This window comes from Palaemon carinicauda, chromosome 31 (genome assembly GCF_036898095.1).
Source record: "Palaemon carinicauda isolate YSFRI2023 chromosome 31, ASM3689809v2, whole genome shotgun sequence".
Taxonomy (NCBI): Eukaryota; Metazoa; Arthropoda; class Malacostraca; order Decapoda; family Palaemonidae; genus Palaemon; species Palaemon carinicauda.
This window is the reverse complement of record NC_090755.1, coordinates 29,596,759-29,619,732: the sequence shown is the minus strand read 5'-3', so window position 1 is coordinate 29,619,732 and position 22,974 is coordinate 29,596,759. Positions and strand designations below refer to the sequence as shown.

The window sequence follows — 22,974 nt, the reverse complement described above, 5'->3', positions numbered from 1 at the left end:
TACCTTCTTTGTAATACATTTTCTACGGATATCATATTGCATGGTGATATGAACAACGTACTGTATCAAAAATACTTAGACATGAATTTTTTGCTGATAATAGAAATCATACACTTTTGTCGCATGATCGAGTACACCAGGTTAACCTTCAATAATTAATAGTGCTTAATAAAAGACATTTTACCTGTGAAAATTATAATTCACTTATATTGCAGGCTAATGTAAGGAGGTTAGATGGTGCCAGTCCACTGTGGATTGCCTCGCAGATGGGCCATCATTCAGTAGTACGTTTACTTCTGAACCATGGGACTAATGTAGATATATGTAGACATGTAAGTTTGTTACTACTGTGTTTATATTCTTATTATTAGAAGAATTTATAGCACAATCAAATAACTTTCATTAGTATAGAATATGAAAAAAAAAAATAATGCATTACATGGAAGAAAAACTTTAATAGATCAAACTTTATACAAAACACTCGAATCATATTTTTTTTTTATCTTGCAGGATGGAGCAACACCATTATTTAAAGCTGCTCATAAAGGACATGTGGACGTTGTACATGAGCTCCTGCCATACAAGCCCCATCTTGGCCTTTTAAGGGTAAATTAGTAATCATGATAAATCATCGTTGCAAATTTTATATTTTATTGCTTATATTACACAACATTGTATTCTTGTTTTGCCAAGCTAGGTCATACAGCAATAAGTGCATTATCACTCAACAGTACTTTCATAGAAAGCTGATTCGTCAGTTGAATACCGCAGTCTTGACTGAAGAATCTGTATTACCTTCATTTTTAAGCTTTTAATATTTGTCTACTGTAATTAGGGTTAATTAGTATTTATTAAATTCCTTACCAAGGTAATGATTTTTAAGCCCAATGGGTATTTATATTATATTTTCCACCTGGATTCATGAGGTATTGTACAAAATTTGGTAGCTGTTAAGTTCCTGTATTGAAGACGTCTTGGCTAAATGGTGTAAATAATTAGGCTAGGATATTAGATTGATCAGGTTATTTCCTTCCCTATCCAGGTTATTTCCTTCACTATCCCACTTCCATCTGAGTGTGGTATTCAGAAAACTCACCGGGTGTTGTTGTTTACTACTATGGGTTTTCATGTTTAATGTTCATTCTTCCTGTGAGAGGAAAGGTAGAACGGCATAAATGTGTTTTGCCAAGTGTTTGTAGCTACTTCATTTTGCCCAAAACTGCTAATCCATACTGTTGTTTATGCAGGGTCCACGTTTGTTCGTGTGAATTAGTTTACTTACCACTGGCAGAAATACTTACCAGTAGCAAAGTATACAGCTTAAGAAGATTCCATGGGACCACTGGATATCAAAACTCCCTGCAAGTAGACTTTTCATTTTGCTGACTGATGGATATCCTCCAACTTTGAAGTGGCTTAATACAGATGTAATTTGATTTTATTATAGCAGAAGAGTAGAAGTCAAGTAGTTAGTTGCTTTGCCTTCTTTGCAGCTTTTTCAACAATTGTACTTCTGGTTCAGCTTATTTGCCTATTCTTTGGTTTCCTATGACAAGCCAAAGATAGTTTGAAAAGATGTTGTTTAACCTGTGGGCCAACCCACTTTTGTGAATGCTTTATGCTGTTTTGGCATTTTTCTCAATAAAAGTTGCAACCCTGAGTGAATAAATCATACATTTTCTGAAAAGTATGGTGACAGAATAGTAGCTGGCTGATACTTGGAGCACTTTCATCTTACATTGTAGTTTGACTCCACTGGGATCTTTTAAACATCAAACATATTGCAGCTTAGATTTTAAAGATGGTTATGACTACAACATTTGGAGTTTAGAAGTCAACGAAGTCTCTGGGCCAACTCAGGTCAGGGGCTCTATATTCTTCCTTGCCAAAGTACCAGAAGTTGTCATGACCCATTTGACCTGGGATGGTGTATTGAACCATTGCAACACCATTGAGAAGTTTATGTTCTTTAGTAGCGCTCTTCAAAGGCCTCCATGTCAATTCCCTTACATTATATTTTAGCCACCCTTCTAAGATAATTTTTCTTTGATTTTGTCAGCAGAGAAGAATGCCATGTGGAAGAAAAGTGCTGATTCCTGGCATTATACATAGGCCAGAGAGGACAACAGAAGTATGAAAACCAGTTTTTTATCCCACCTCTGAAGGAGGTTTATCAGAAGACTATTTCAGGATGGAAACATGTTAGCTTCCATCAAAGAGATTAAAATAATATTTTCTGCATACCTGATGGAGGATTAATTCCGGATATTCAACCACATGACAAAAAAATACTTCTTTACTTGTAATTAGGGACAGCTTACAATTCAAGGTTTTGGTCTTAGTCTATGAGCCAGGATATGGGCATATGACAGGAACCTCTTATGGTCCCAGCCCCACCAAAGATGAATCTAGTTTTGGAAACAATGAAGGAAGGTTAACCCTAAACATGTGGGACTTCCACACCAGTCACTAGGGAAGGTTGTAATGATGGATCACTACATCTTTGGCTCATGAAAAGTCTGACTGGGGGTGGGGAACCCTGGTGATTGGCATGTTGATCATGCAGCTAAACAAGATACTCCCAGTGATCTGTAACAAGTTATGGGTGGATGGATTCTGCTGAAAGGCTACTTCATGCATTCATGAGGACCATCTGGACATGTATGCCTGATCTATCAAATGATTTATATAGAGCAGATCACTCCAGGAAGTAGGGTGAACCTCACTGTTTCTCAGTGGCCAAAGTTGTGTAGTAACCCATTCTTTTGGCTCCCCTAATAAAGGCCTACACAAAGATTTTTTGGGGTCCCATCTACTCAGGATCCATCATTCCATAAAGGTACTTGCTTTTCATAACTGAAGTCTAGCTATGATCTCGTCATTAGGTATAGGCATTTCTTATAAGAATGCGTTGAAAGCGTTAAGGAGTTTGACAAAATCCTTAGCAGGTCTGTATTGGAAAGTGGGATCTTATCTAGGGCTTATGTCATGGAAATAGTTGGTTGGATAGAGGCACTCTTGAACAGATCAGACTTCCTTGTCAAGTAAGGCCCAGTCAGTTCCTGCGGTGAAAGCTCTCTCTTGGCTCTGAACCAGGTTTACTTTCTAAAGGAAAGGAATTTGTCTCAACCTTGGTAAAGTTCTCCTTGCTCATTATGAGCAATGAGCAGTATTGGCCATCCCTAAAGCTCTGATAACTAAAGTGGGATGTGATTTATCATCGGGTGTCTCATTCAATCATTGGGTCCCTTAGTGATTGTTTGTTTTCTTATAGAAACAAATTAACAGTTTTAAAACAAATTGTATTACTGTATAGTATTATGAAATATACATACGTAATCCCACCTTCAACTGTAATTACATTTGTCCCCATAATTGTAGGAAAAAAAGTGAGAATTTGCATGTATGCAAGTGAATGTGTTACTCCCTGGATACCCATATACTGCCTCATAACTTCTTTTTTAACTAGATTGAAAGCCCCTTACAACCTTCACCAAAAACTCTATATAGAATATTTAGGTTTGTATAAGTTTTAAAAAGGCTTATTTGTTTAATACTTTTGAAATATACAGTAGTCAGCTAACAACAATTGGTGAATCATGGGATGGAGACGTTGCAGTGAAGGCAGTACACAGGCATTTGAGTAAAGAAATTAGGTGGGTATTGGAACATATGCATTGGAATTTAGTATTGGACAACATGCCAATACTCGCCAAACATTAGGTCTTTCTGCTCACGGAAATTTTTGTAGGTACCATAAAAATAAAAGATTGGTTAAGAGGAAGAGGTATTGGGTAATTCCCTGCTCAGCCTATGTGTAATTTGTACTTTTGAAGTTAGTGATCCCAAAGAGAAAGCATCCAGGTATCGACTAGATAAGGGTCTATAGATAGAATCAAGAGAAAGTGGACTTGACCTGAGGATGGCTGATAATGCAATATGTTAGAAGGCTTATAAAGCTGGAATTTCACAGATCTTGTTAGCTAGTTGTACCAGGTTGTTTTTCAAACAATGAGTAAGGTTCTTGGAACACAGGCTTTTCTCAGCCTTTACTGTATGGTGTTATGTAAAAGTTACGAGGGCAAGATAAGATCTACTAATTTGGAAGTACTGTATATCCTCGAGGTCCTTCTGAGGCAAATTAACGAGGCACCCTCATCAGCTATCGACAAGGCCAATACTGCATTGTAAAGGGGCGAGTTATAATTTCAGAAGGACTCTATCTGTTGGATTTTCCAGAAAGTCCAGCACAAAGTGATGATGAACAAAGCATAAAGTGATGATGAACAAAGCATTATCCTTCCTTACATAACAATGTGTGATAATGTATTGAGACTTATATGGCAAAGTAAGACTTCTCAAGACTAGGACCAGTTTCCAGCTGAAAGGCATTACTGTAGCCTTTGTGCGGGATTGGATGTAGTGATTAAACGGGTCTTAAAAAGTTACTGTTAGTGCTCGTGTCAAAGCCCTGTTGCATTAATATCCAAGAAGGGATTGGATTTATGAATTTGGGATACATGTAGCTTGGCTATGGGGTCTGTGAGACCATTCATCACTCGATTGCAACTTTAGAAAATCGAGCAGTTTACAATATGAAGGAAAGGGTAGATATTATTATTATTAATATTACTTGCTAAGCTACAACCCTAGCTGGAAAACCAGGATGCTATAATCCTGAAGGCTCCAACAGGGAAAATAGCCCAGTGAGGAAAGGCAATAAGGAAACTAAAAGAGAAGTAATTAACAATTAAAATAAAATATTAAGAACAGTGACATTATCAAAATAAATCTTTATATATAAGCTTTAAAACCTTATAAAAACAAGAGGAAGAGAAATAAGATAGAATTGTGTGCCCAAGTGTACCCTCAAGCAAGAGAATTCTACCCCAAGACAGTGGAAGACCATAGTACAGAGGCTATGGCTTTATCCAAGACAAGAGAACAATATTTTGATTTTGGTTCCTAGAAGAGCTGCTTGCCATAGTTGAAGAGTACAGTATCTTCTACCATTACCAAGAGGAAAGTAACCACAGTCCACTGAATAATTACATTGCAGTAGTTAAACTCTTGAGCGAAGAAGAATTGTTTAGTAAACTTAGTGTTGTTAGGTGTATGAGGGTAGAGGAGAATATATAAAGAATAGGCCAGACTGTTTAGTGTATGTGTAGGCAAAAAGGAAAATTAGCCATAACCAGGGAGAAGGATCCAATGTAGTACTGTCTGGCCAGTCAAAGGACCCAATAACTCTCTAGCAGTAGTATCTCAGTGGGTGGCTAGTGCCCCGGCCAACCTACTACCTACAACCTAGACATCAAGAAGTGGGAAATGAGGTAAAGTAGATAAATATAAAGCACGTGAATCAGGGGCAGAAGGAATGCTGCATGGGATGACAGTATTTCTTGATGGCAGAGAGGGAAACTTGCTGTTCATGGTTCAGGAGTAATATTGAAAAGTCTAAAATTAAAAGGACTTGAGATTTAAAGTGCAGAAGCACCTTGTTTGTTAGGCCGAATGCCAAACAAAGTTCATATTCCTTGGTATAGATTTGAAGCAGATGGTAGAACCTGCCTTATCGGAGAAGTAGTCTCCCTTAAATGTACTGTATGCTTGATTACCTCTCTATACTTGAAACCTGAGTGTCTACTGTAGTGAAATGTGATATTAAAGTAGCTTCTAGTTTGCTCTAGAAGGGCGGCAATCTTAGGATAACCCTGACTAGGACTAACAATTTTGGAAATCATCCCTGTTTAGGCCAGCATGGAGTAGAGAGTCACACACGTGTTCATTGCCAACCTGAGCATCTTTATGGTTCTCTGGATAAGGCATAAGGTAGGAAGGTGTACAATTCTATGTCACCTCTCCATTGAAACATCTCGTTCGTGGGGCAAATCTCTGGTTTTTGGTTGTGTAGAGTAACTTGTGATTAAGAAATAGGGTTTTGGTTGTGTAGAGTAACTTGTGATTGAGAAATATTGTAATTAAGTCAACCATTCAGGTTCTTCACAATTACCAATAGGTCCTTTTAGATATCCACATCAATGGACCATTCCATAGAGAGGTCTTGATTCCTTTTTCTCACGGCGTCTGTAATAATGTACAGCATTGTGTAGCTGGGGTACAATATGTTTATTTTGTGCTTTTATGCCAACCTGAAGACCTTTTTATAACTACGTGAGAGGTATATGCCTGAAGTACACTTTGGTAGTGCCTTTGACTGCTATGATCCTGATGATATATTTAACCTTCCAATGAGGTTTTGAATACATCAAGGCCTTTGAAAATTATCTGGATCTCTAAGATGTTGAAGAGTCCATAAGCCACCCATTTGTGCCAACAGCGTGTGTAATGACATTCCCTGTTGTAGGTGTCTGAACAAGAGGACCTATGGGTTGTCCACACCCTTTTCAACACACTGACGTGGAGATGTCTGACATAGATATCACGTTCCAGTTCAATGTGCCTAGATGTCTTTTTATTATCTGCCACTTTACTGTCAGTGCATTAACCCATGCAAAGGGGCAAATAGTAGTAGTCATAACCTCTTTGTCATATAGGATTTGCTGTTCTGAGTTCATTAGGTTATGAGGAAGAGAAGATTGAAGTGGTCTTCACAGACGGACCCTCGTTATCATAATGTTTGATAGCATGGAGTGTGCTGTACAGATGGACAGGATAGATGCCCATCCTGAACAGAGAGCCATCTTCCAATCTTTGCCATATTTGTAGATAGACAACATTAAACCAGGAGCAAACTAGTACAGTGAAGACTTTTTGTCTAATTAGAAAGCAAATAAACTCCCTGTTAGTTTTCAAAATGTGTCCTACTCCTGCAGGGAGAGCATAACCATGCCCAAGGAAGAGGAGGTTGGGACTCCTTTTGCTATCACTCACTTCTATGGCTATTAAGGGGGCTAACCTTATCTGGGTGTTGTATCTTAAAATCTTGAGGATCAACCTTGACGTCGATCATAAAAGAGAGGCGTGGAACTCCCAAGGGATGGTTATATCATCATATTGGGCCCTTGCCCATTATCCTCTGCTGAATGTACTATCTCCTGACACCAGTCAAAATCTCACTAATCGTTGATAAGCCACAGTATTGTGAACATGCTCATGAGCGTGCATACACCTATGAGAAGCGCATGCAGCTTGTGAAGCAATCAGACCTTTATCGTCAGTAGGCGAGGTGGGCAGTACAAGTGCGTCTTTAAGCGACTAATTGTATAAGCGAATATTTGTTTGCTATCGTTCATACTAGTGAAGCAATCAGACCTTCATCATCAGAAGCGAGGTGGGCAGTACAAGTGCACCTTTGAGCGACTAATTGTGTAAGCGAATATTTGTTTGCTATCGTTCATAAATGCAAGCACGAGCTGATTCTAAGCCGTCGAGAGTAGAGGCATATGACGGCGTAAGGTGGAGAGCACAAAGGGTTGGAGGCCAACACCATCTGAGTGTTCTGATGAGCTTTCTATCCCGTAAGGAGGAGAAGTCCGAGATAATAACACTGAAGGATTGTTTCACAGCACTCTTTTTTCCAGGGAGGCAAAATCGTAGGATGCGCCGGCCGTAAGGAGTCGGCAGGCATTCCTATCTGTGGCAATAACCCCGGAGGTTACTGTCTTACAAGCCTCATTGTATTGCCGCAGGTTTCCACCTCCCTGGCGAGGTCTAGTAGTTATCTAGACGTGTGCGCATGCGCAACTAAACTAGCTTACTATGGGTGTGTTGGGAAGCAATTTTAGATGCTCAGACCTCGTCAGCAAGAGGTGGTCACTCGTGCTATTTTCTGCTACCGCTTACTGCTTGGGTGGGGTCTCTTATTAGAATTAATAGGGTAGAGGTGCTTGCCAGAGCTCAGCGCTTGAGCAAGCCCTCGTCAGCGAGAGGAGCTCGCCTGCTTACCTTGCTAATGTTCAGTGTGTGGGTTCACACTCTCGCATAAAAATATTGATTTCCCCAAGCATGAAAAAACATGAACATTAACCAGCACTCCCAGAGGAGGTTGGGAAGTTGTCTAACATACTCCTCGGAGGAGGCATGACCTCGTATGGTAGCAAGAAAGGCTAAGAAAGCTTTTCCTTTGTATTGACACAGCGGGAAAACCAGGCCTTTCCCAGTAAGGGAAGGAAAGCACGAGGCAGGGTCCTGAAGGGCCTGGCCTCACCAAACTATAACAGCTTTGTTTACCATAATGAGAGGCGACGACCACAAGCATCACCACATGCGGCAATAACCCCGAAGGGCTATAGCCTACAAGACTCATCGAGGGAGGAGGTGGCAGGCATATACATCTGCAGCAATCACCTTGAAGGAAATTGCCCACGACTCTTGCCCCGGGGGTGCGATGGGAGAAGCGGCGACCACCATCAGTTGGCGGGCATCACTATCTGGGTACTCCATAAGAGCTAGAACGAGGCCCAACAAATCAAGCACTCATTCCAAACCCCCAAGGACAACTCAACAGGTGAGGAGGGCCTCGCTCACAGACGAGGGAGGCGGTCTACACCTGGCGGAAAAGCTCAAGTGCTTCAAACACTACAGCCCTCAGCGGTCTAAGGACGGCCACATAATCAGCAAGCTTCGAAGACTGATCTAAGTCAGCTTTTGGGTTTACCTTGTGTTTCAGCATAAGGAGAAAACCCTGACCGGTAACTCAGAGGAGTACCACTCTGCAACTGCTCTTGTTCGCACGCAAGAGCTGCAGAAACAAAGGGCGATGAGCAGATGCAAAGAGTGCTGCAGCTAAGGGCACGAGAAGCTCTGGTGGTTCACCCAACCCCATAGTCTCGGAGGGGAAAACCATGGTCAACCCTTGTGGAGGCAGGTATGAGCTCCCACTGTGCCCTTATCTGACATACCCTCAAAAAACCATACCTCAGCTGGGAGACCCGAAAGCCCAAGGAAGGTACAAGTTGCCATTATTGGAAGAGACTCCCCAGGTGATGGGCACTGCTACTTCACTAAGAGAAGCGCCGCTAGCGGAAGTGATGGTGTCCATTCTTAAGGGTTGTCCCCGGGGTCAGTTGGTCATCGTTCTTACTCTTGAATCCCCTGAAGAGACCAAATGAGCAGAGATGCAGCGGGGAGGGAACGAGATACCAGAATGAGAAGTCGCTTCATAGATTCCATCACCTACCAAACTGTTCTCACTGGGAGGATGACCACTACCTCAAAAAGCAAAGGGTAAAGGAAACGGCCAGTTATATTACCTTTTCCTAAGACAAAAGCAAAACCGACGACATATCACTGGTGAGTGTGAGAGCGGGATGGCTGGTCTACCCCCACTTATTAGCGGTGGGGTTGTTTAAAAGTCTTGTAGCTAGTTCAGTTTTGCCAAAGTAGTATTTTCATATATGAAGAGCGAAAAGTTTGTAGGAGGTGTCGGAACAGTGGTATTTTAGGCAACTTTTCCATTGTTGTTGGTCTATATTTGTTGGGTTTCTGCATAATTACTGCTGCTTCCAATATTTTTCCTTATTGGCCAAAGTGTCTTCTAGCTTTGCAACAACTTTCTTCTTTCAAAGGGTTTTTAACTTCATTAATTTCTTTTTCTCAATGCTCTATTCTTCATTGGAGGATGGTGAGGTGTCTCTTAATTTTTGTTGGAACAATAATATTTAACAATGCCTATCTATCATTCATATAATCCTGGGCTTTTTCCTTGGTATTCTGATTAGACTTCGTTGTAGCCTAACATTCAAGTTTATACTTCAACTTCTTTCAAGTACTGTATAGTACTTTATTTCCAAATATAGTAGATGATTAGAATCTTTTTAATATTATACAGTACATACTCAATGCTCAGTATTCTATACTGTATTCTAAAGTTATCTTTTTCCTTGATCACTCTTATCTAGGTCTAGTGTACGGCTTCTGATGACATGATTATCCTACTTTTAGCATCAGACAACTTCACTGTTGTATTTTATTTTATTTTTTAATTCCTTATATTTTAGTAATTTTGATGTTCTTAGCTTTTTACCAGATGACATATCCAGGTTGTTATTTCACTTGCTTTCCTACTCTCATTCTGTGCTGATTGTTGGAATCCTGTATCATATTCTAAATTATATATAGTGTGTCGTTGTGAAAAGACAAATTAATGATTCCAGCTACAGTATATTTAAAATAACCTCTATATTTTAAATAATCTGATTGTATATCTGCTTTGGTTTTCCTTATGCCTGTCATTGGTCTAGTAGTTCTTGTAATAAGAAAAAAATTGTATTCCCTTTATTTTCTTGATTCTCCCTTTACTCTTATGGATGTCATCATTTTTTGTGTTGTATTCATCACAACGATATAACCCAAGGTAAAAAGGTCTTGGTATATAGTAGGGTCAATATATGGAAAATACTCCCTCAACCCCCCAAAAAATTGTAACAAAAGGTTTCTCAACTGATTCTGGTAGGTTTTAATGTACTTTTCAACATACTAAAAGTTTACCAAACTACGACCCCCGGAAAAGTGTTTTTTTTTTCAAGATGGCGTCCAAGATGGCCGCCGAAACCTTTGAACGATCATAACTCTATAACTGTCGACTCAAATTTGATGATCTTGGTGTCTATTCGTACATTTTTTGGGGCAAGGAACACATTAAGACAACTAAGGATACCATTGAGCTGTTAAATCATTATGAGATTGGATTCTTGACCTTCAGATGTTCACTTTCACCTTATACACAAACACTTACAACAAGCAATAGTTAAAAGAATTTATTCTTAGAGGTATAATAATAGCAAACTAATTATGAGCATCTTCTATAGGGTTGTTAACTTACAGTACTCATGTTTATATCATCTTCTAATTATATCAAATCATACACTCATGAACTTACTGGGGGCCATAGGAACTCATGGAAGGCACCGGCCTCAAAAACATACTTGAGACTGTTTATTGCGGTGGTGCATATGTTAACAGGGAAAGCTGTCCGGGGGGATTTGCGGGGCCTTCTTCTTGTTGACAAGTGCCTACATAGCCAGCTTGTAATGGAAATGGCCAAAGATGATTCTCAGACTCAGACATCGCTGGATCAGGCAGAGGAATTGTACTCCTCCCTTTTTATTGGAGAGATGATGCTAGAAGATGCTGCTTGTTCTGAGGTTTTGATAAAACTTGAGACAGTAATGGAGAAGAAGAAATCTGAACTTGCTCAGACCTCAAAGACAAGCCAGTTGTGGCTGACTTATCAGAGTATGGTTGGCATAGCATGAATGTTGATCAAGGCAGATCGTACTGGATCTTGGTTGATGCATTTGCAGGCAGTGTCCAATTGCCTAACTGTCTTTGCTGGAGCTGGGTACTTCAGTTATCTGCGATCTGCTCATTACTACCTGCAGCAAATGAGCAATCTGGAAGAAAAGCACCTAGATGTTTATTGGAAGTTCCTTTATGGTTTTCATGTTGTTCGAAGGAGCAATCATTGCAGGGCAGGACCAAGTAGTGATATTGTCATAGAACAAACATTGATGAGGTCTCTAAAGAGCACTGGTGGTCTAACCCATGGCAGTGTGATGACCAAGGAGATCCGTAATCTTTGGACCTTATCTGCACCTGTAATATCTGAGTACAACAGTGCAATGCAAGATTTTACCGACCTAACCTATACTACAAGTCCATAACACAAAGATTCAACTGAGGCACGCATCAAAAGAGATGCATCTGATCTTAAGAAAATTCAGACAAAGATTGCAGCCTGTTCACCCTTCACATCTGATACTACTCTGAGAAATATTATCAACAGAATAGTGGCTGGACCAGATGTGAATGTACGTGCCTTTGAACCAGTTGGGAACAAGATCATTGAAGATATGATTGTAAAGCCAGCATTTACTTTCAAATTTAAGCGTTAAGACAGATCCCAAACCCTTGGAAATATCTCTGCAGTGAAGATTGCTCCTGATCGTACCATTAATCTTGCCCTTCTATCCCAGCGTTTTCTTGTCGTGTCAAGATCAGGAGATCTTTCCCTTGAAGAGGTTTTGACATATGAGCTAAGCCCATATCCTCCAGCCCTCTTTGAGACCAGGAACATTCTTTGAAAAGCAGATAAACCTCTGCTTGCTCAGACAATTCGAGACCATGTTGCAGCCTTTTCAAGTGAGGCTGTGATAACTCTAAACCTAAAACAGATTGTTATGTGCTTGATGAAGACTCATTACTCCATCGTTTACCATGGAAGAAAGGCGACTCATGTTATACAATAGCCGACTTCACTGTGAGCAGACTTCACTGTGAGAAATTATGGACAGGCAACAGTGGTGTTCAATGGATATGGTGAAGGCCCCTCTATAAAAGACAACACACATCTGAGACGAGGAAAAAACCTGCACCCTATAATTAGTTTCACAGCAGAAACAGAGTTTTCAGGCAAAAATGAGGACTTTCTATCTCGTGACAAAAATAAGACAGACATGATTTCTCTTATCAGCACAGCACTAACTAAAAGGGGATGCCATGTCATTCAGTCACCAGGTGATCCAGATGTTGATATCGTTAAGGCAACTGTTGAACTATCCCATCATTACACCACAACGTTAGTTGGTGAGGATACAGATTTGCTGATCCTGCTCCTTCATTATACCAGAACAAACAATGAGACCATTTAATTCCGTTCTGATGCAAGCAAACAATCAAGAGAACTTAAAGTATATAACATTAACCTCTTGAAAGAAACTCTAAGAGATGATGTATGCACTGAATTACTCTTTGTACATGCCTACTAAGGCTGTGGTTCCACTTCAAGGATTTCGGCATTGGAAAAAAGTCAGTCTTCCGGAAATTAGTGAAATCTGATCCTGTCATGGAGTCCTGTGCGAGTGCATTCACCCTTCAAAACAAATCTCAAGAGGAGATATCAGATCTTGGCAAAGAACTGATGGTTGATTGCTTTGGAGGCAAATCTAATGATACACTATCATCACTACGCCATACCATTTTCACCAAGAAAGTGGCAACTGCTGAAGCATTTGTCACTCCTGAAAGGCTTCCCCAACACCATCAGCAACAAGTTTCCATAGCCAACGTGTGTACTTCCAAATGATGGTATGGATGGGAAAGGCAAGTGAAATGAACCCAATTGAATGGGGATGGAAACTCGATAATGATCAGTTAGTACCAGTTATGACCCAAAACAATGCTGCACCTGACAAACTCTTGAAAATTATCCATTGCAACTGTTCAGAGGGATGCAGATTATCTTGATGCAGCTGCAGACATTATGGACTCCCTTGCACTGGTGTATGTGGTCCTTGGCAGACTGAAAACTGTAACAATCCAAACAACACTCGAGAGGTTGATACTGAGGAGGAGGATGACACTCAAAATTGAAACTCTGAAACTTGTTCTATGCGGATAAAAGCGTTATTACTAATGTAACCAAGTACTTGAAATATAAGGCTATGTTAAGTGTAATTAGGATTTGATATAAATAGAAGATTATATAAACATGAGTACTGTAAGTTAACAACCCTATAGAAGACGCTCATAATTAGTTTGCTATTATTATACCTCTAAGAATAAATTCTTTTAACTATTGCTTGTTGTAAGTGTTTGTGTATAAGGTGGTAGTGAACATCTGAAGGTCAAAAATCCAATTTCATAATGATTTAACAGCTCGATGATATCCTTAGTTGTCCTAATTTGTTCTTTGCCCCCAAAAAATGTAGGAATAGACACCAAGATAATAAAATTTGAGTTGATAGTTATAGAGTTATGATCGTTCAAAGGTTTCGTTGGCCATCTTGGACGCCATCTTGAAAAAAAATACTTTTCCGGGGGTCATGGTTTGGTAGACTTTTAGTATGTTAAAAAGTACATTAAAACCTACCAGAATCAGTTAAGAAACCTTTTGTTACAGTTTTTTGAGGGTTAAACTGTATTTTGCCCTGACTAATACTGTACATTTATGATAAGTCCTTACTAAATCATTTCTTATTTTCCTTTCATATATTGCTATCTTGATATAAATTTGTTCACACCTTGATGATTGATTAAGGCTTCTCAAATTGCCACCTGCTTTGATTTTTCTTGCGATAGCGGCTTATTTACTATGTTACTATGGGAAGACTGCCCCCCCCTAGCGGGAATGTTGACCACATCCGCCAGGTCACCCGCCTTGTCCCCTGGTCTTCTTGCCTTTTCACAGCCTTTGGGGATTGCCCTTCTTAGACTGGAATTGCCTCTGCCCAACCTTGATGGTCTTATGGTCTTGTCTTGCTGGCCAGGATGTAACAGCCTTTTGTAGGAGGGAGTCTTAGCTCACCTTCCTTCGTTTCAAGGTCAACACCTCAACACTCCTGAGAGGAAGCAAGGACGAAGATCTAATAGAAGAGTTATGGAGATGTATGACCTCCCTTTTCAGTACCTACGTTTGAAACTTGGAGACAACAGCGTAACATCTCTTCAGGAAACAGTTGCCCCACTGGTTAGCAGTGTTTTTGTCAAAAACTTCATCGCCCTTGTGTCATTAAGAATGATGTTCTTGAACACCTTCAGCTTCTTGGGGGTTCAGCAGCAGGTTTTTGGTGGTAGCCTAAAACCCCACTGTCCCTGACCAGTGGTCCATCCAGGAGGAGGCCTAAAGCATAGCCTTTGCCATCCTCTCCATGTTTGTGACATCAGTGTGGTGAATACTGTACCACTAACTTGGCCACCAGCTTCTCTTGAGTACAAGCCCTGGGCTAAAGCTGAAACTGCCACGTCTAAGGGTAGAGGAGAAGGGACGTCATTCAGTATATTACAGTACTGTACTTCTTTGCCTCATGAATGGAAGTGGAAGCAACTTCGTATAGCAGCCAGTCCGAAGGGAGTTCCTCCTCAAAGACATCTGCAAGTTGACTTTCACAATTGAACCAGAGGCACGTTTGAACTACAGTAGTTCTAGTTGTGGTCTACTAGATTTGGAAGCACAGCATGGAACATCTATGGCCGTGTCCCTCCCCTTATGAGGAGAGTAAGGGGCCTTGCCAAGGCTATTGATTTGCCTCGGGTAGGCTAGTACTTGCAAGTAAGTGGAATATGACTTGCCTTACTATGTGTCCGGAGCCTTTGGGCTGGCTGGATAATAGCTCAGTTGCCAGAATAGTCAGGTTCGAAATCATCATCCATCTCAAAACTTGAACCCTGTCGAGTTTGAGAAGAGTCGTCGTCATGTTCAGTCCGAGCGACAGGGGAACGAATCTTGCCTCGTGAGTTATGAGAGAGGCTGCTGTGCGTTGAACTCTTGTATGAAGACTAGGGTCTTTCAAAAGTTTGGAAGCATGTTCGTGTCCCTCACCAGGGGAAAGGATGCTAGTATCCTCCTCCTGCCCCTTAGACTTCACAGAGGCTTAAACTGGGATGGTCTCCCATTGTTCACACGGGCTTAAACTGGGATGGTCTCCCGTTGTTCACACGGGCTTAAACTGGGATGGTCTCCCGTTGTTCACACGGGCTTAAACTGGGATGGTCACCCGTTGTTCACACGGGCTTAAACTGGGATGGTCTCCCGTTGTTCACACGGGCTTAAACTGGGATGGTCTCCCGTTGTAAGGTTTCTGAGGAAAGAGCCCTCACAAGAGTTGGAGATCTCTATTCCCAGTGGGTTCTGGGGTAAAAGGTGTCTCCGAAGGCTGCCTCTTCTAATAGCGCTTCTGTTTAAGCTTAGCGGGTTAAAACCCCTAAGTCCTTCCAGGAAAATGCTCGGAATCTTTCAGCTTGAACCTCTGTTTCCAGGTGGTGTTGATGCCTGGAAACATGCTCCGCAGGATGGGCACAGCCCTGCTAACAGGAGCAACCCTGTTCCCTTCAGTGTGATGAAGCCTAGGGTCAGAGGGAGCCTCAGAGGATTGGGAGGACACAAATAGCTTCCCAGGAACTGAAATAGTCTTTAACAGGTTGGCAAACATTCCAGGAACTCTTAAAGCAGGCATGGTTACAGAGGTCATGTTGAAGATCTCCTGAAACAAGAATGACTCCTTGAAGATCACTGTAGAATTGTGAGTGGCCTACGAAACCTGAACAGGAGCCCATACCACAGGTGTGCGTGATTGGTTAGCGTACCCCCTTTGGTGAGATTGGCTCAACTGATTGCAGGTAAGTGTTATTTAAATGGGAGAGAAGGCACACGGGACTCCCTCCTGTTGTCTCTGGAGGGGGAAATGGTAAAGCTACCCCAGCAAAAACAGAAGCACTGTATTGCCGAGCCCCACGACCAACACCTCCAGTACCTTATCCTTTGACGGGGAATCCATAAGTCCCAAGGATGGCCACAGTAGACACAAGGAGGCTTGGGATGTGGACTAGGACTCCCCAGAGGAGGAAGGTTTTGCCGCCTTCTTATGTAAGACAGGAAGAACTCACTGACCTGAGGGTTGCCCAAGGGGTAAATGGCCACCACTTTCACTCAATAGACTTCTGGAGGAGGCTGAACATGAAGACACAAAGGGGAGGGTACCAGGAGAGGGAGGTCATCGTCGGAATTTCTTAGTCCTCGAGAAGACCCTGAAAGCGAAGAATTTCTTTTAGACTAATTCTTCCTCCTTTTGCCATACTGCTCCCACTAGGAGGATGGCCACTCCCAACACTTGTCACATGGAAGAACCTTCGTGCAGGAGTGTCTTCTGCACAAACAGCAAAGCCAGTGAGGATCCATCACCATAGCCGACATAAACGTGCCGCTAGAGCAGCCCACTATGCCAGGACAAACCTGCATGTTGACAACCTCAAGGTTCACACTGCTCACACCTGAAAAAACAGAATTATTAAAGAAAACAAGCCAGTTCCAGAGCATGGAAGAGAACAGCTTCTCTCAACCACAGCTAAAATCAAAGTGGGGTTGTTGTGAGTGAGCAAGGGAGTTGCTTCCCTGCTTACCCACTGGTAACAACCGTACCAGATCTTGACACTTCGTTAAAAGTTTTTATTGCTATGTTCCAGCTTGTGCTGTTATATTCTATGTAGAGAACGAGGGTTTGCATTTGTGTCTGAACAACTATTTTTTTGTAAATCTATGTAATGTTTAGCCATTAAAAGAATGTACTGTACTGCATAAGGATGAAGTATGCGTAGCAGGTAGTGGTTGTTTTAAAAAATCTGATTTTTTTAAATATCCTGGGAACAATCTAAGATTACTAATATTGTATTTTCTTTTCTTTTTTAGAATGGAGAAAGTGCTTTGCATGCTGCTGCATTATATGGCCACATCAGAGTGCTGAGGGCTTTGGTTCACGCTGGTGCTGACCCAGGACTTAAAAATGATCAGGGTCTGACACCTATACAGATTGCTTCTCAGGCTAATCACCCTGAAGCCGTCCAGCTATTAAAAGAGGCATTAGCAAAAAGAAAAGAAGCAGGTCAGACTACACCAAAGCAGACATCCCCAGGGCCACGATCTCCTAGACTTATTCAAAGCATGTCTGGCAATGTTGGTTCTGGCCCTCAGAGTCAGAATAGTAGTAGGGGATCCTCTAGAAACAGCTCTTTAGGAACAATAGTAGAAACCAGCCCAGTGTTGCCTAGGTCTGTGAGCTCGCCAGGTAATTCCAAGCCAGCCCAGTATGTGTCTTGTGAACTCAGTAACATGGTAGATGGTGGAGCTCGTCCAAGAGCTCCACTAGCCACTGGGTCTTGTTCATCTGTTGCTGGTCGCACGCCATGTTCTTCAAATCCCTCACCTTCGCCTAGCATATCTAGTGAGCCTCCACAGTCCATGATCACAGCATTGCAAAAAGCCCCCCGGCATGCTTCTCATACTGATGTCAGCAGTGTTAAGAACATTTTTCGCAGAACTCTTGCATCTTTTAGGCGTTCTAGCATAGTGAAAAGAAATGATAAGCCACCAGAACCATGACCAGGTTTTCTTTATACTTTTTTTTATCTTTCGTTCTTATTTACTTATATGCTTTCCAAACTGAACGATATTTCAGTACAAATGCTTTACAAGTCACTGGTGATATTAGAATAGGAAGATAATGTAAAAGGAGATTTGTTGCTGTTGCAGTGTAGTTTAAAGAGGGGGAAATCTTAAACAGAACATTACAAAATTAAAGGTTTCTATGAAATTTTGATATTGACTTACTGTGATTATTTTGCCAAATAATCTAATCACTAAATTTTCAGAAGCCTCTAAACAGTCCCAATTGGTCAACATGTCCAAGTTTTTATGGTACAGAAATCATTACTAGAAGAAATTTTTTGAATAATCTAATTAATCTTACATTGTGGTTAAATACTTATACTTTACAGAATAAGTTTTCACTTTATTATAATGTGCCAGATATATCTGGATGAAATGTAAAAAAAAAAAAAATAAAGTTTACTTGCATTATCATCTGCAGAAAATTAGCAAAAAATTTAAATTCTGGTACACTGCTGTAAACTGGAGCAAGAAATGAAGGCACTGAGTTTGGTTTTGTTATGCTGTAGTTGATGGAATTTTGTTTTTGTTAAATTCCATAAAACTTGAAGCACCTTAATTGTTCTATGTGTAAATCTTAAAATATGTAAGCATTACTAAAGTAAAGAATCACTGATACCTCTGACTGTTACATTTTACAATTACCCATTATTGAAAGCATTAGCAAGAAAGTATGATTATTCTAACATTATATAAATTATTTTGTACTTGTAATTTATTTACATTTTGTAAATGCTATGAGTTCTGAATGGCATAATGGGTAGTCATTAAGTGTAGTGTAGAGGTGGAATCACACATAACCAATGGCTACAAAATTGCATTTAATATTTAAAGAAAAAAAACAACTTGTATTTCAGCAATTAGAACACAAGGGAACGTTTCAAATTTCTTCCTTTCTGAGAGTCTATTTCAAAGTTGGTATGGTGATCTGTGTAAATTGCTATTAACCACAAGAAATTTGAAAGTTTAACATACTGTATTTAAAAACTGTGCAAAATTAGTTATAAAGCAGAAGGTTTTTTATTTGCCTAAAAAATTATAAACTGATAGAAGCTGAATCAAATTTGGTTAACTCTCGTAGTAAAGCTAAAGGTACAAGAGGTTATTTCAAGCCCTTTATTAAAAAAATTAGAGCAAAGTGTCTACAACTTGAATTACTCATGCCTTCATATAAAACAGACGATCTTACAAATTGAGTTTATCCCAGCAAACACTAGGATGATAAAAATACAAACCATAAACCTTTTGGCATATTATTATCCTGATTATGTATGCAAATGTACAATGCAGACTGCTTTAGCATACAATGTGAGTGTCTTTACAATGGAATCAATTTAGGGTAAAGAAAAATATATTTAAATCTATAAAGAAAAGAACACTATAAGAATTCGGTTACATAATTACGGTATCTTTCACGTTTAGAAAAAAATATCCATATTTTATATAATGCCAATGAAGGACCACATTCTGGATGCTAATTACTCTGTATCCTATGCTAAAGTTTGTTAGTTATAATGCTTAATGTTTAAAAAAAAGGTTTGAAAACCTAATCCTAGTTTACAGTATCAAATTTTCTTGTATATAAATTCTTTTCTCCTATAAGAGACCCTTTGCGACAATAGGCATAGGAGATGATGATGACATTATAGTTTTGTTTAAAATTGGTGCATAATCTCTTCCAGTGTATGCTGAAGCATGCTGTACTGTATCACTTGTATGAAAATAATTAAATACTGTAACATTATAAATCAGAATTTGCCAGCATTATGCCTTCTTGATAATGTTTGAGAGATGATCCAATATTATTTTCCTTTAAATGAGTAATTTTTTAAAATATATGGTTTGTGTACTTGCAAGTGTACTGGTCATACACTTTACTGCAAATGTCATAGTTGTTTTAAACTATGCTATATCTTATGCCACACTGTTGCTAGTTTCTCAATACAGCTTGTACATCTATGTATTGTATATGTAATTTGTGAAGAGTATTATTATACCATAAATAAGACCTAAATGCATGGCAGCTATTGTCAATTATGGAATTCAGAATTAAAATACCTTTTTGGAGAATATATAATACTTCTTGCAGTCACTGTCTACCAGATGCCCCTCAGGAAGCAATATTGAGTTATTATCATTTGCTAACACTAATGCTTTCACTGGATGTCTAGATATCTTAAAAGGTATTTGTCACATTGGTTTGAAAAATCCCATTTTACTCATCCTTGCAAAGTGATTGAGAGGTGACTAGTTGATTTTACTTGTAAATAAGCTTGATATGAAATGCGGCCTTAACCTTTGACCTATTTCTATACTTAGCCTATTTAGACATACTTTATTTGATTTTTTACTAAACAAAAATTGTATATTTGCTAAAATCCTGTTTAAGGTTGTGCTACTGTGAGGTGGTTCATGGTGAATTTTTCAATTATATTTAAAAGTTGTAAGGAACGCTGGCAACTTTACTCTAGTTTCTGTTCACATATGAACGTTATCCTTGTGACTTCGCTGTACGAGTGAAAAGGTTCTTGGTGAAAAAAGAAAAAAAAACTACTGGTAAATACTGTATTGTACTTTACCAATAAGTTTGAGGTAATAACAATATGCATTGTACAATACATGTAATAATTTTATGCCGTGAAGCACATTAAAGTTTACCCCCATTCGTGTGCATTACAACATTGAAATATGTATTTTTAGTGTACTACACAATTATTAGATTTATCCATGAAATTTTTTTTACAGTGGCATCAGCCTTACAATGTGGTCTTCCTATGTTTCAGTTTTAAGTGTGTATTTTACTGTGGATACACTAAAATTGCAATATGTTACTGTAATACCTTTTTTTAATCACTGCTTGATAGACAAGAGGATTTATTGGGAAGTTTTTGAAAATGTACATAGAAGCAAGATATGTAGCTATTTTGTTTGTAGCCCAGTAAAAATGTTATGTTTATGTAAAATCAGCATCTCTTACATATATTAGCTTAATGAATGGGTTGAATACAATATTGAGAAATCTTGCCATTCACTAATCACTGAACTTATGATACCTAAATTATTATAATTTTTTGCTTTTAGGAATTTTGTTAGTGTATGATTTGAAATTTTACATTTTCATCTCAACATTTTTTGTTTACAAAATAGCACAAGAAGTTTGTAATTTCTAAATCAAAATATCATCATATCCAGAAAAGAAAAATCATTACTCATTCATGTCATTTCTCAAAAATAAATTGTGGTTACTTGTGTGCTAATCTGATCTAAACAAATGGATAGAGTAAAAATATGCGCTTAATTTTTCATTAATTGACGAAGACATTTGCCTTGATAAAAAAACGCACAGTTTATTCAAATTGTCTGTCTGCATTACACTGACTGTTGGGAGACACAAATGGTTTAAAAAACTTCACTTCAATATTTAGTTTACTCTTTTAAAAGTGAAGTTGATTTAGGAAGAATACAGATTAATTTTATGGAGCATTTACTCATCCTCTAAAATTGATTCTACTTTGTTTGCAAAATTGATTTACAGTAATATCAAAGAAAATTGCTTTGTAAGTAGATTTACTTGGTGAAAGTAGAGGATACAAAAGCTAGCTATATATATGGTACAAGTAGATATGATTAAAGTCAAATACTGACCTGTATGTAAAAGGAAGAAGAAATTTTAAAAATATATGATTTCAATGTTACTGTAAACAGACTCCATGAAGCTAATTAATTTACTTTAGAAATCTAATATGTAGTAACAGACATAATTCAACAAATTATTATCTAAATATAGCTATTAATGTCAATGTATTTATTTATTAAAAGATACTACACCACTGATTACCTCTTAAACAATATCATTCCAATAAAGAAAAAAAAAACTGCAAATTAAAAATACAGTACAGTATGAATTTGTTTTGACTTAATGGAAATATAATCAATTTTGATAATTTTTTTTTTTCATGTCAAATGTGCCTTTACTGGCTTAAGCTGAAAATTGATGGCCAAGCAATAAGGTATCGTTGATAGAGTCCTTGTACCATGTATCTAACTTGAAATGGTTTATTAAAGTTTCAGTAGCTTTTAGTTTATATTTATACTAGATAATGAACTTTTAACACATTGTCAATACATATCAATACCTCTTTTGATATCTTAATGTCCAGATGGTTTCAACTATAGTTTAGCCTCTCTCCATTGTAATATGCTACATTAAAGTTAAATTTTGAAAATTCTTTCCTTGAAACCATTCATAATAAATAAGTAACAACATCCATGGAATGCTAGTGTTCTATATTTTTTATTTTTTTCATTTACTTTGTCCCCATTTTTCATTATCTCTTCCAGTCAGCATATATGGATTTACGTAATCATTATTGTGAAAAATATTAACTTCAAAATTATAATAAATATATTACCATAATCTTTGTTGTGTTTAGAAATATTATTGTCATTTTTGGTCTGCTTATGGGAAAGCCCTTAGATTTCAGTTATAATGAAACTTTCCTGAAATATTCAGTGACAAAAATTGCTCTATATATATAAAGTCTAAGAAGTGCCTCAAAGATCCAACTGATCTGTACCTAGCACACTTACCTGCTGAACTATCTCAACAATTACCAACTACACTGTTTTTTGTGATCAATTAATCTACTGTGTGGTCTCCAAGAACTTTTCTGAGGAAACCTAGAACGGGGAATCCAGTAGGACAAGAAAATACCAAAGAAATATTGTCCTCCCTGCTTGAGGGCCAGTGTATCAATGTGTATAGCACAGATAAGAGAGAACCATAGATTCAGGCTATAATGAATCTGTCACAGCATCTCTTGTGCTGAAATATTTTGGACAACTTATATGTCTTCACCAAGAACTAATACTGGTACTGGAGACCAGGCTACCTGGGCACTTGTAGTACTCGGCCACCATCTTTTATTTGTCGTTGAACAAGCAAGCAGACATACTTTCAGGTATGATCTTGGAACCAGTTTTGGGTTTAGGTGCTTTTTACAATACTGTACTCCCTTCTATCATAGGTGTTACAATCCAAGACCCCAGCCTGCAATAGCTGAAAAACCACT

At 38.8% G+C, this 22,974-nt stretch overlaps 1 protein-coding gene across 1 annotated transcript in view; it reads left to right on the top strand.

Annotated features, from left to right (window-relative positions):
* LOC137624375 (ankyrin repeat domain-containing protein 29-like) overlaps positions 1 to 21,221 on the top strand; it is a 617,540-nt gene extending 596,319 nt beyond the window's left edge. Inside the window, exons 6-8 of the mRNA XM_068355089.1 lie at positions 216 to 332; positions 511 to 606; positions 17,147 to 21,221. Coding sequence (XP_068211190.1) covers positions 216 to 332; positions 511 to 606; positions 17,147 to 17,836 — 903 coding nt within the window. The 3' untranslated portion in view covers positions 17,837 to 21,221. The remainder of the gene's footprint in view (positions 1 to 215; positions 333 to 510; positions 607 to 17,146) is intronic.
* Positions 21,222 to 22,974: the final 1,753 nt, after the last annotated feature.